The sequence below is a fragment of the Ochotona curzoniae genome, unplaced genomic scaffold (assembly GCF_017591425.1).
Source record: "Ochotona curzoniae isolate NIBS_2020 unplaced genomic scaffold, NIBS_Ocur_1.0 contig_66, whole genome shotgun sequence".
Taxonomy (NCBI): Eukaryota; Metazoa; Chordata; class Mammalia; order Lagomorpha; family Ochotonidae; genus Ochotona; species Ochotona curzoniae.
In genome coordinates this window covers 20,380,419-20,395,261 of record NW_024466512.1, presented here as the reverse complement: position 1 = coordinate 20,395,261, position 14,843 = coordinate 20,380,419, and the positions used below count along the sequence as shown (strand labels likewise).

At 40.3% G+C, this 14,843-nt stretch overlaps 1 protein-coding gene across 6 annotated transcripts in view; it reads right to left on the bottom strand.

Annotated features, from left to right (window-relative positions):
* Nucleotides 1-14,843, bottom strand: part of NT5C2 (5'-nucleotidase, cytosolic II) — an 87,369-nt gene that overhangs the window by 26,060 nt on the left and 46,466 nt on the right. For 3 of the 6 annotated variants that reach the window (XM_040992183.1, XM_040992182.1, XM_040992184.1), the window contains one exon: nt 14,471-14,544. The exons of 1 other annotated variant lie outside the window; for it this stretch is intronic. In XM_040992183.1, the coding sequence (XP_040848117.1) occupies nt 14,471-14,544 (74 nt within the window). Of the gene's footprint in view, nt 1-14,470; nt 14,550-14,843 lie in introns of those variants that run through there. 2 more of the 6 variants (XM_040992185.1, XM_040992186.1) reach the window with 2 other exon arrangements.

Genomic DNA, 14,843 nt, shown 5'->3' with positions numbered 1-14,843 from the left:
GCCATTAGGGAGTGAACCAGCAGAGGGAAGAGCTTTTTCCTTGTTTCTTCTTCTCTCTATAAATCTGATATACCTTACCAATAAAAACAAATAAATCTTTCTAAAAAGATTTATTTGTTTGTTTGTTTATGGGAAAGTTAAATATACAGAGGAGGAGAGACAGAGAGGAAGACTTTTCGTCTGATAAGTCACTCCCCAAGTGGCCAAAACGGCTGGAGCTGAGCCAGAGGCAATCCGAAGCCAGGAGCAAAGAGCTTCTTCCGGGTATCCCACATGGATGAAGGGTCAGTCCCAAAGCTCTGGGCCGTCCTCGACTGCTTTCCCAAGCCACAAGTAGGGAGCTGGATGGTAAGTGGAGCTGCCGGAATTAGAATCAGCACCCATATGGAATCCAAGAACTTTTAAGGCAGGGACTTGAGCCACTAGGCTACCGTGCAGTGGTAACATGCAGTGGCACTAGGCTACCAAAAACAAATAAATCTTTTTTTTTTTAAGATTTATTTATTTTTATTACAAAGTCAGATATACAGAGAGGAGGAGAGACAGAGAGGAAGATCTTCCGTCTGATGATTCACTCCCCAAGTGACCACAACGGCCGATGCTATGCCAATCAGAAGCCAGGAGCCAGGAACTTCTTCCAGGTATCCCACATGGGTGCAGGTCCCAAAGCTTTGGGCCATCCTCAACTGCTTTCCCAGGCCACAAGCAGGGAGCTGGATGGGAAGCAGAGCTGCCGGGATTAGAACAGGCGCCCATATGGGATCCTGGCGCGTTCAAGTGAGGACTTTAGCTGCTAGGCCATGCCGCCGGGCCCAATAAAAAATTTTTTTTTAAAGTTTAATATACAATTGTCACATTATCCAGCAATTCCATTCCTGGGTATATATCCAGATGAAATGAGAACATATACTCAACTACCTGTAAACCAATGTTCACAGAAGGCTTACTTATAATAGTAAAAACATGGAAACAATCCAAGTATCTTTAAAAACACTGAGTTGGAACAGCAGAGTGTGCAGTGCATTAAGACACTGGTGACACGAAGATCCCCTACTGGAGTGCCCACTGAGGTCTTGACTACTCTTTTGATCCAGTTTTCTACTGATACAATTGGAAAGGCAATGGAAAATGGCTCGAATACCTGGGTTCCTGCCTCCCATGTGGGAAAACAGGACAGAATTCCTGGCTTCTGGCTTCGCTTTGACCCAGCCCCATCTGTTTTTGCAATTTGGGGAGTGAGCCAGTGAAACTAAGTAAGATATCTCTCTCTCTCTCTCTCTCTCTCTCTCTGTTGCTCTACCTTCCAAATAAATAAATAACAAATACTTTTAACAAAGCACACTGTGCTAAGAGAAACAAAATGTAAAATGAAACTCTTATTTCACTTCTATGAAATACCCAGAACAGGCAAACTCACAGAGACAGAACATAGACTAGAAGTTATAAGGGACTATGGGCAGGAGAGAATGGTGACTTATTGCTTCACAAGAAGGGAATTTCTGTTTGGGACGATGAAAACCCTTTGAAAACACACAATGATAATCCTTGCACACACTGAATAGACTGAATGCCACCAAAGTATACACTTAACATGGGTAAACTTTGTCATGTGCAGTTTACCATCAAAAAACGCGAGTAGTCCAGTGCTCTGTTTTGAGGTATCTACAGTGACAGTACATATCAATACCGCATAATGCTTCTTACATCAGACTGTTTTTCTCACCCCTTTTAAATGCCTCTCGTTTGGTGAGGATATACTATTTCTGACAGAAACATGATGCGTGCCCTGGACTCTAGTCCAAGTAAACATGTCATGTAAAAAAAAAGTGTTTATTCAAATGTCAAGTCAGTTGAATGCATTCCAATAACAATAAAACAAGATCAGAGTGCATTTACTATGGATTAGATGACAGTGATCCAAGGTCCCAAGATGCCCTTGCGTGTAGTGGGACAATTTTCTGATTTACTTACACCAAGAGCTAATTTCTCTTCATTTCTTCTCCAGTACTGTTTTAAAATATTTTTTAAAGACTTATTTATTTTTATTTGAAAGGCAGCATTACACAGAGAAGGAGAAGCAGAAACAGAGATATTCCATTCACTGATTCACTCCCCAAATGACTGCAAAGGCCAGCGCGGGCAGGGAAGCTGCCATGTGAGTGCAAGGCTCCAAGGACTTGGGTCATCTGCTGCTTTCCCAGGTCATAAGGAGCCACATGGAAAATGGGGCGACCAGGACACAAACTGGCGACCAAATCGGGTACCAGTGCTACAGGTAAAGGATTACCAGGATATGCCATAGCGCCACTCCCCCTCAATACTCTCAGTAATAATTTTGCTGCCATTCCTCACACTTTTGGCTTAACAACAGGCTTGTTTTAGATAACTGTATCTCATCACCAGTGGTTAATGGCATGATTTAGGAAGGAGGGGAAAACAGAAAAATTTATAAGGGAAAGGTCTAAAACATTTTTTTTAGCTGAAATGTTGCAAAATTTTCTAAAATTTTATAGCATGACTTGGTTATTTTTAGTAAGCATGAGGTTTAATTCCCTTGAGATTATCTCTGAAAATTAAGCAAACTGTGTAAATACTCTACAGATTTGGTTTATAACTCACACTCAACAAATGATGTATTTTTGTCCTAGGCAGGATTTCTACCTTGGGGAGAAAAAGAAGCAACAATCTTTTGTAAATGGATTTTTCTTGTTGATATTTCATACAAAGGGTTACACGAAAATTTCTGCTCCTTCACAAAGGTGGAAATAGGGCCCAGTGCAGTAGCCTAGTGGCTAAAGTCCTTGCCTTGCACACACCAGGTTCCCATATGGGAACCAGTTCATACACTTCCCATTCAGCTCCCTGCTTGTGGCCTGGGTAAGCAATTGAGGACAGCCCAGGGCCTTGGGACCCTGCATGCTGGTGGGAGACCCAGCAGAAGCTCCTGGCTTCAGATCAGCTCATCTCTAACAATTGGGACCGAAAGCAAGTGAACAAGTGGGTAGAAGATCTTTTTCTCTGTATCTCCTTCTCTCTGTATATCTGCCTTTCCAATAAAAATAAATAAATATTTTTAAAAGGGAAGGTGGAAATAGCATGAGAAATGGAAAATTTCCTGATTTTAAATTCCAGCAAGCAATGTAGGTGTTCAGCACACATTAGCCAAAAACTTGGCACTGAGTCACTTGAGAAAAGAGAAGAAACCTTTCTTATATTTCCCCCATTCTGAAGCAAGTCATAAAACTCAGGAAGTATTTTTTTTTTTAACTTCTCCGAACGCAGGTGTTAAGACCCTCATTTGAGAGGTACTTCCCTATAACTGGGGAAAGTCACCAGGGACGTAAGACAAGAATCTGGACAAAAACACCCTGCCAAGTTCCGCCCAATTTATTATCATAATTTCATACTCTCTGAACAGTTATACCCTTGGGTTTGAACTGGCTTGTTCCTGGAACCCCTTTCCTGCCTAAGGATTTGTGTATTGGAAACTGTGTTTTCAGAGTGGCTATGTGCAACCTTGGAGAGACTGCCATCAAACACCCCAAAACTGGCTGCAGGAGTTGTTACAAAATTTCTGTCTGGGGTCATTCACCTGACACATAGCAAATTTGTAACTGGCACAGGATGGTGAAAATTCCTGAAAAACATTTCAAGTCTAACACCAGGACAGTAGCCATAGGGGTGAAAACTGATTTTCAAGGCCTGTTGAGCTATGACAAAAACTCTCAGAACATAGACTAGCACTGAGGTGTTAACTATAATTATGCTAACTACAGGGACAATTATGTCACTCCCTCAATTCCATGAGTCTCTTTACAGAGGGATTTAATGCTAAGAAAGAGATATGAGATCTGATAAAATCTTTATCAAAGGCTGCTAGGAACAGGGGTTCCTTCATATACATAAGTTTGAACTGTGTGGGTCACTGAGGGCATGGCCCTCTGAAAAAATGAATGTAGCTCTTAGGGGCCCTTGAGTTAATTCTCAAGAGAGACTTGCTATAAGGCCCCTTCCTGTCTTGCCATGTGCTTGCACATCTGTGACACAGAACAGAGGTTGTTGCTATGCTCTCGGACCCCCACGACTGTAAGCTAAATAATCTGGTTACCCAGTCTTAAGTTTTTTTGACACAGTAATGGGAAACAGACTAAAACAATTTTCTCCACAACTATCTTCATCATCATCAACAACCCTAGCATTAAAAAGGAAAAAATGTAGTTAGCTATTTCTTCAGGTTACCATATCCTTACTAAAGTTCCTGAGTTTAGAAATAATCTGTGGGGAAGGTCCTTGGTTTAACAGTTAAAACAGTTTTGGACATCCATGCCCTGTATCACAGTGCTTGGGGTTAAGTCCTAGCAACCCACTGATGAGTGCTCTGGGGAGCAGCTTGTGTTAGCTCAAGCAGCTGGGTTCCTGTCACCCCCTTGGAATGTTCAGACTGAGTTCCTGGCTTCACCCTGACCAAGTCCTAATTGTTCTGGCATTTCGAGAGTGAATCAATGGATGGGAAAACTCTCCTTCTCACTCTGACATTCAGAGAAATAAAACTTAAAAATTTAAATACAACATGTATTCTCTGGTATGTGAAGTTTATATATATTTTTGATGCCTTATTTATAAGTGTTGTCTTAACTGGACTACATCCCTCACATAATAACATTTTCTCATTTCCTCATTTATGACCTTTGATCTTAGTCAAAGATCATAAATGTGCTAGTAACATCATATTTATATATGTATATATAATATTTATAACTTTAAATATTTATTTATAATATAAATATATATGTATCTCCAACCTGGCTTTCAAATAAAACAGTATATATGTTTACATATGAAGCAAATGTAGCAAAATGTTAAAAACAAATTTGTATTTTTTTCTTGCTCACCTTTTTTTGGGTTCTCTACCATGAACCAAAGAGGCAAAAATTTCTCTTCTCCTACATTATAAAATTCATTTCATCTTTTATCTGTAAATGTTGTTAATAATCCCTACCTTAGCAAATCATTGTGAATATTAAATGTATACTGCATAGGTGCATTCTTAATAAATGCCCCTTATTGTCCTGAAAACAATTGAGAGAAATGAAAGGGACTGGCATGAGTCATGGCATGTATTAGTTCTGAAATACTAACCACAGAGCTTCCTGTCAGATAAACTGAAATGGCTCAAAAGTTCAATATTCTGGAAACAAACAAACAAACAAACAAAAAACCCTGGAATGCATCTCCTTCTGTATCTCTGAGCCTAGGATTTGTAAGAGGATAAAACTGACTCTCAACTGAAAACAGAAATCAAGATGAGTTTCCAAATGATCCATGTCAGAAATATTTCATAGTTGTAAGCCAAGAGGCACTAAATACTTGAGAAGGGTTTCAGTAAATATCAACATCCTCTACCTGCAAACCAAGTTTCAATGTTAACTATACAGGACTTACCACAAAATGCACTATTTCTTTCCACCTAAAGGAATTCTTATGATTTCAAATAACCAAATAACTCTTTATATATGACAGAGGAGCATCAATGATGCCACTATAATAAAGAGACATTACTTAATTTAAGTAAGGACCTATTCTCCAAACTCTATTTCCTTTAGTATGACACTGCTGAGAAAGAACCTTTCATAGAAATACTGTTTTATTTTCATGGAAACATTGTCACTGAAAGCTATTTTTAAAAGAAACAGCTTTCTGTCAAGTTCATGATCATCTGCAACAATTTTAAAAATTTAAACAGGAGTGTTTAAATAACTCCATGGTTATCTGCCTGGCATTCCAAGGTTTTCCATGGAACAGAGGGTATAAATATCGGTCATAAGGTTATTTTTGTCCTTCTTAGGTTTTTCCCTTACAACTCAAATTCAGTAGGCAAAACATGTTAATCTGACTCATCATATCCACATTGTTATATACAATGACAATATGTTACATTTATTATTTCATTATACCTTTTAACAATGGTTTGTTCTACCATACCTCTGTCATACTCTGAGGGTTTTTCTCCCTCTTCCAATAACACAGCTTTTAAGGGAAGGACCTAACCTCAAGAGCATACAGAACTCACACGAAACAAAAACAGGTTTGTTCTGGCTTTTTAAAAATCCCTTCTTACATCGAGATTACTCTCCTTTAACAGCTGGCTAGCATTTTGGTTCTTAAGGAAATCACATTTTTCAGATTTGCACCCTGTCAGATGGTGATCTGAAATCATGAGATGATATTAAGTACTTTAAGTCACTCATTTACTCAGAAAACAATTTCTGATTCAAAACCTCAGAAACAGGTTTGTGGATATAATAATGTTGAACTAAGTAACAGAACACAGTTAGCTTTTGGTTTCAATTCGCCTGGGATCAAAAATAATCAGGGAAAACATGTCACACTCTTGCTAACATGGATTATATAGTTACATATACAGTAATTACATTTACAGACTTTTTCCCCTTGTCATTATTCCCTGATAAGGTATAGCAAACATTTATATTATATTAGGCACTGTAAATACTTTATACTTGACTAAGTATATGGCAGGGTGTAGAAAGATTATACACAAATACTATAAACCATTTTACATAAGAAAACCTGCAGATTTTGGTATCCCAAATGCAATACCATGTAGATATCAAGGTACTAAGAATAACAGAAACCATGGACCGACTTACACCTGACTGCCACTTGAAAAAGGAATATACACTTAAATAGTTTGGAAAGTTATGTGTTGTGTTTTTTACTGTTATTCACTATTAGTAACAATAAATTCAGTGATATAACATTCTTGAGCAGTCCTCTATACAAATAAATTAAAAATATAAAATTCACAAATAGTATACACTGGTTCTCTGATTCTATGAAGAGGAAGTATTTGGGTTAAAAATAACTCTCCAGGGCCTGGCGGCATGGCCTAGCAGCTAAAGTCATCACCTTGAACATGCCGGGATCCCATATGGGCGCTGGTTCTAATCCTGGCAGCTCCACTTCCCATCCAGCTCCCTGCTTGTGACCTGGGAAAGCAGTTGAGGATGGCCCAAAGCTTTGGGACCCTGCACCCGCATGGGATATACAGAAGAAGCTCCTGGATCCTGGCTACGGATTGGCATAGCATCGGCCGTTGTGCTCACTTGGGCAGTGAATCAACAGATGGAAGATCTTCCTCTCTGTCTCTCCTCCTCTCTGTATATCTGACTTTCCAATAAATAAATAAATCTTAAAAAAAAAAACTCTCCAAGTTCAAAGACCTAATCTTACTTTGATTTAAAGATTTTTTTAAGCTTCTTTAGTTCTAAGGAATGTACTTACTAACTTGACTCATATGTCTGTCACTAAAATCATAAAACAGCTACAGGATTGCTCCCAGAAAAGGAAAACAAAGACAAACCTGGGGATCTAGAGAAAACCTACATTAGAGCAGTGAAATAAAAGAGAGCAGGGGTAGCCGGTGGATGCAGTAATTAAAATGCTGCTACAGAGGTCTACCTTCCATAGAGGAGTGAGTGGGTTCAAATCTAGCAATGATTCAATTCCAGCTACCTGCTAATATGCGCTCTAGAAAACAGCAGGTGATACCTGCAGATTTTTAAAGATTTCTTTATTTGCAAGTTAAAGGACACTGAGAGAGATCTTTCATCCAATATTCACTCCTTAAATGACTACAACATGTTGACAGGATCCTTGAGCCATCAGCCAATCTGCTTCCCAAGTGTCTAAGTATGGGGATGAATCAAGTAGCCAAGATGGAGGCAGACATTCCCATATGGGATGCTGGCATCCCAAACTGCAGGATAACTCTGCACCACTAGGCTCACTATGGCTCATTTTGCCACCCATGCAGACATTCAGCTGACTTCTAGTCTCTTAGCTTAGCCCAGCCCAGCCCAGCCCAGCCAGCCTCCAGTCCTGGTCCTAACGTGAACTGGCTGGTGTTGTAGTCCAACCCAACCTGTCCTGCACCACATTCTAGTCCTCACATTTGCCAGCGGGTGTATGAACTGGTCCAGCCTGGCCCTTGCTCAGACATGACCCACACGTACACAGGTGGGTACTGTAACCTGGCCTGATCTGGGTTGCTCCCAGCCTTGATTCTTGTGCACACCTGCAGGGAGTATCTCCTGACAGGAGTTCCCCAAGCTCCTCTATCAGGTCTCCTTCTAGTGGCAGATTTCACACACCTCTGTGGGTTCTTTGGTCTAGCCTTGCCCAATCAACCCACACCCATCCCAGCTCTTACTGTTAGGTGCTACAGCCCAGCCATGCTTGGCCCACCCCCAGACCCAGCTTTCACGTGGTTCAGTGGGTAATGAGACCTAGCTCAGCCTGTCCTACACCTACCCTAGCCCTTCCAAGCCTGCCCCTATCCTTGGCTTTTGTGCAAACCAGTAGATGTGATAGGCCAGCCTAGCCCAGCATGGCCCACACCCCATCCTGGCTCCTGCACATGCCAGTGTGCTACAGTTTGGTCTAGCTCTACCTAGTCCGCTCTCCCAGAGCCAACACACACACCTGTGGACAAGTGAAGTGGTCCTATCTGGCCTGACCAACACCCAGCCAATTCACATGCTCACCATCAGGAATTACAGCTCACCAGGGGAGTTTCCCTCACTAAGCTCACTCCCTAAGATCTCATGCATGCCAATGGATGTTAAGCCCTTACCTGGCAGTCTGTGCTCCTCCCCCGCCCCACCACGCCTCACTCCCTTGCATCAGGCATTGTGTCTGCTGGTGGATGTTGCAACTCCACCTGCCCCACACCCAATTCGAAGGTGTGCCTGTTGGTGCTGCAGCTTGGTCCAGTCCAGCCTATTTTCAACCCCAGCCCCCATGAATGTTGGTCAGTTCCACGGTCATGCCTAGCTTGACCTATCATCACTCCCAGACCTCAAGCAAACCAGCTGGTATTGCACTTCCACAGGGGTGATCCCACAAATCCCCCACAGAATCTGCTCCCAGACCCAGTTCTCTTGCATGCTGATTAGTTTCACAGCCCAGCCTGACATGGTTCACCCCCTTCCCTGACACTCACTGATGGGTACTACTGTCTAACCCTGCTAGGCAGGCCCCACAGCCACGGCTTTCATGTGCACCAGTGATGGTGGTTGATTTCAACAAGCCCAGCTTAGGTCTCCCATGTGGGTGGGTATACTGGTTTGGCCCTGAAATGTCCTCCAGGTTCTCTCCACCACCAAACCACCCAATCTAACCACCCTCATTTACCTGTAAATTCAGTTGCCTGGTTAAGTTACTCCTCACCTATCACATTCCCACATGAGTACCAATTTGAATACTGCCTACTACACTTTCAATCCAGCTTCCTGCTAAGGCACCTGAAAAAGCAAATAAACATGGCCCACCCAGCTGCTTCTGCAGCAGCAAGCAAAAGATTTCTCTCTCTCTCTCTACCACCCCGCTTCCCTACAATAAATACAAAAATGTTTGAAACTGAACTGTTTTCTTAGGTATAACTTCTACCTTTAAATTCTATTATCTACTCTTTCCATGAGAAAGTTTTATATACTTGTACTTCCTAAACTTAAAAACCAGGGGAAAAATTTCACAAATTCAACATGCTGATTTCCTCAGAACAAATTTAAGATCATTTACAGTGTGGTGAGATAACCATCTCTATCGTCATCTGTTAATCAGAAAGTAGCCCTTCTAGCAAATTTGCTTTGAATCTCCAGAACTGTGAGAAAAATATTTCTGCTGTTTATCAACCAACTGGTTAGTCTAAGTATGTTGACAGAGCAGCCTAAACAGACTAAAATAATATATGAAATCCTTTCATGTGCATTTTATTGGGTTTTTACTCCCTTTTTCACCAAAAACAAATGCTTACTGCATGCATTCTCCATGTTACAACAGTAGTATACAAACACAGAAACTATTTATTATGATAGCTCCTAAGTTTATTTTCCTTAATTTAAGCATTTTTAAACTAACTCAAATAAATACACATACTATTTTATTCTATTCTGCAACTTTCTCTAAATTTTTGCTCAATTCCATACTGGCCAAGTTGCCTCAAAACATCTCTTTCCACAACTGGCCCTACAACTTATGTCTGTATATGTACAACTCCCTTCCCTTTAGTAGTACCTCTCACTTCCTTCCATGATGGTAGCTACTAGATTAACAGTACTAGATAACCATTACATATAACCAACAACTTCCGTAAGAAACTTAATTTCTGTAAATAACAGACAAGATCAACAATACTTGAGATTTGAGTATCTACACACATACCTACATGTATACACATGTTATAATTTATATACATACACACACAATAAAATTATTGACACTAATAGCTGACCCTTTGATAGGGGTTAAGAAATCAGTAAAAATTGTCAAATTTCTACCTAGAATGATGACAAAAACAGAAATTTCCAACATCAGAAATGAAAAAGGGGACACTGCTATAAATCCTGCAGATGTCACGACAATATTTTAGGGGCTTGTTTTGTGGCTTATTAGGTTGGCTGTGGTCTGCAACAGTAGCATTCCATATTGGAGCACCAGTTTGAGTCCTGTCTGCTTCATTTGCAACACAGCTCTCTCCCTGTTAATATGCCTGAGAAAGCAGTGGAAGAAAGACAGGTCAAATCTTATGCCCTTGCCAACCCTGAGACAGACCCAGATGGAGTTAGGGATCCTGGATTTAGCCTGGACCAGCCCCAGCCATTGTAGCCACATGGAGTGAACCAGCAGAAGGAATACTGATCAATCAATTTTTTTCTCCCTTTTCCTTTTCATTTTTTTTTAAGATTTTATTTATTTATTGGAAAGTCAGATATACAGAGAGGAGGAGAGACAGAGAGGAAGCTCTTCTGTCCGATGATTCACTCCCCAAATGAGCGCAACGGCCGATGCTATCTATGCCAATCAGAAGCCAGGATCCAAGAACTTCTTCTGGGTATCCCACACGGGTGCAGGGTCCCAAAGCTTTGGGCCATCCTCAACTGCTTTCCTAGCAGGGAGCTGGATGGGAAGTGGAGCTGCCGGAATTAGAACCGGCGCCCGTAAGGCATCCCGGCGCGTTCAAGGTGAGGACTTTAGCTGCTAGGCCACACCACCGGGCCCTTTTTCTCCCTTAAGATTTACTCATTTTTATTGGAAAATCAGATTTATAGGGAGAAGGAGGTAGAGAGAAAAAGATCTTCCATCCACGGGTTCACTCTCCAAGGGGCTACAACGACTAGAGCTGAGCCTATCCAAAGTCAGGATCCAGGAGCTTCTTCCAGGTCTCCCACATGTGGGTGTAGGATCCCAAGGCTTTGGCCCATGCTCAACTGCTTTCCCAGGGCACAAGCAGGAAGCTGATGGGAAGCAGGGATACTGGGACAAGATCTGGCGCCCATATGGGATCCTGAAGCATGCAAGGTGAGGACTTCAGCTGCTAGGCCTTACATTCTGAGCTTACACTTTTAAACTATATCTCACTACGGGGCCAGCATAGTGGTGTAGAATGCTAATCCTCTGCCTGTGATGCCACAATCCCACATGGACAAAACAAGCCCCAGCTGCTCCACTTCCAATCCAGCTCTCTGTGATGGCCTAGGAAAGCAGTGGAGAGAACAGCTGTAGGCTTTGAACCCTGTACTCACATGAAACAACCAGAAGCAATGCCTAGCTCCCAGCTTTAGACCAGACCTGTTCTGACCATCGTAACCATTTCGGGAGTGAACTAGTCAATAGAAGATCTCTTTCTCTCTATCTTTCCCTCTCCCTCTATGACTTTTGAAAAAATAAATCTTTAAAATAAGTCAACTGTATGTCACTATAAATAATCATTCAAAATAACAATTTAAACATTTTATACCTATATACATACACACTCAGGTTTGAATCTTGGTTCACCTGTTTCATAGCAAAACTGGACAAACTGCTCAATAGCTCAGCAAAATCTGTAAAATACAGATAAGATAATAATATTGTCCCCAGGGCCAACACACTGGCTTAAAAGTTAATTCTCCCTGCCTGTAGTACCAGCATCCCATATGGATGCTTGTTTGAGTCCTGGCTACTCTACTTCCAATTCAGCTTCCTGCCTATGACCTGGGAAAGCAGCATAGCATGGCTCAAGCCCTGGAATCCCTGCACCCATGTGGGAGACCCAGATCAGCTCAGATCAGCCTAGCTCTGGCCATTGTGGCTACTTGGAGAATGACCCAATGAATGGAAGGTCTTGCCTCTCCTTCTCTATAATTCTTTCAGATAAAAATATATAAATCTATATAAGTGTCCCCCTCACAGGGATTTGACAAATACTAAATAAAAGAGAAAGAGAAAATAGACACACTAGATAAGATCATCTATGTAAAGCACTCATAGCAGAGTCTGTCATATAATAGACACTTAATAAATATTAATAGTTTCTATTATACACAATATACATGAAGTATGTCAGCATCTGGAGTCAGAGAAAGCACTAATTTTTACGTAGAATTGGCAAAAAAAACAAATAAAAATCATAAGATACAACTTTAGAAGTTCAGTGATATTTTCCAACAAATGAGTTACTTTTTATTATCCTTATTATTTCAATGCTCAGTAACAATATGTACCAAATATATTAAAGATTTTCAATAAATTGAAGTGAATTATTTCTGTACCTTGAGATGTCTTAATAGGCAAAGAAAAAAAAAGGTTATGAACTTCTGACTCTTAATTATTTGTTTCTGCTTTGAATGTGTTATAATTCAAAATTACACTTTCATTTAATTTCTAGATTGCTACAGTGCTTTCACATATTGCCAGTAAATACTCAAATGTCACTGTCTAGGAAAATATGAAAAGAATTAAAATGCTGTAAAAACAAATTATGGTGGACTTGGTGGCATGGCCTAGTGGCTTAAGTCCTCGCCTTGAACGCGCCAGGATCCCATATGCGTGCTGGTTCTAATCCCGGCAGCTCCACTTCCCATCCAGCTCCCTGCTTGTGGCTTGGGAAAGTGTCCTGGGTGGCCCTTAGGACCTTAGGACCCTGTACCCACATGGGAAACCTGGAAGAAGTTCCTGGCTCCTAGCTTTGAATCAGCTCAATCCCAGCCATTGTGGTCGCTTGGGGAATGAATCAACGGATGGAAGATCTTCCTCTCTGTCTCTCCTCCTCTCTGTGTATCTGACTTTACAATAAAAATAACAAATCTTAAAAAAAAAAAAAAAAAACGCAACAAATTTACAGCAACAGAAAAATGATAGAATATGTACGGAAAAGAAATATTAATGTCAAGAGTTGTCCGTATATTTCAATTAAATTAGTAAAATGCATGGCTCTGTTTCTTCACAGTTACAGCACTCCTTTTAATTCACAGCCTAATTTGAATATCAAATTGAAATCAAGCTGGAGATGAAAGCTGTTTTTCTATCACTGTTATACAAGTGGTCTCTGAGGATAGGTGCATTTATACATTTTAAGCTGTATACCTAACAACAAAATATTATTAGAAATAATTTCCCAAATATTTTTTTTCTGAGTGTCAGTTAAACCCACCTGCGTGAAAATACATAAACATGCACTTGACTTGATCCCTCATCCCTGCTGGGTTTTGTTGTTGTTGCTGCTTTTGGTTTTGTTTGGGGCTTTTAAAAAAATTTTACTTGAGTTATAAAGAGGCCTCACATTCACATATTCACTCCCCAAATGTTTGCAACAGCCCAAGCTGGGCTTATCTGAAGCTGGAGCCAGGAGTTTCTTCCGGGTCTCCCACATGGGACCCCAAAGCCTTAGCTTTGCCTTCCCATTCCCAGGTCATTGGCAGGGAGCTGAATTGGAAGTGGGGCATCCTGGACACAAACTGGTGCCTGTATGGATGCCAACTCAGCAGGCAAATGATTAGCTTGTGCAGCCACCACACTGGCCTCTCATTCCTGATATTTCTTAAACCAAATGACATCTGCACCAGACTGCAAATATTTCACTTGAATCTAAAGAGGTGCTGTAACTACGGACTGATTATTTTATAATCAATTAAGACAGAAAAGGATAAACAGCACAGTATTAGTGGTTATGGGGCTATATAATACTGAACAAAGCTGAACAACTCTAATTTTTAAAAAGTCTTAACCATTATGTATTCAATTATTTTAATTTCCATGTGCTAAAATTAATGTATTAAAATATTTAAATGATAAAAATTTACAGAGTAAGAAATAGAAGATATAAACCTGAAGAACAGCTTAATAGGGAAAAGTTCAAAAATGTTCAAATAAACACTTTAATGTATAATTTTACTATATTGTTTCTTATAAGAATCTCTAAAATAATTTATTGGCACTTGTTTCCAACCTATCTGTACAAATTCATGGCCAAATCTTATAAGATTTCTGGTTATTTGAATGTCTATAAATCTCAATGAAAGCAGCTTGGTTGTCAAAAGGATCACTAAGTCAGCAGATGTTTACAGAAATGCCTGCGGTGGGCCCAAAGACCCAAAGCAGCAGTTCTTAAAAATCAGAAATCGCTACTTACCAGCAAGAGTGTAATCCATATCAAAACCAAAACACTTTATCTTTTCCATGGCTAAACTTCGATTCACAAACACCCTATGGGAAAATAAATAGTGATATTGTAATTAATACTGAAAAAGAAATTCTGAGGTTTAATTAAATCATTTAGATTTTTTCCCACATCTATGCATTCTTCCAATTGTTTATTTTATTGCAGATATTTAAGGTACAACATGATGTGTTGATACACTTAATGTCACAGTGAAGTGACTAACTACAGCCAAGCAAATTAACACATTCATCAAGCCATTTAGTTACTCTTCATTACAAGTATCAAAAATCTGGGATCAGTACAGCTGATCAACTGGTCTAATCTTCCACCTGTACGCGCTAGT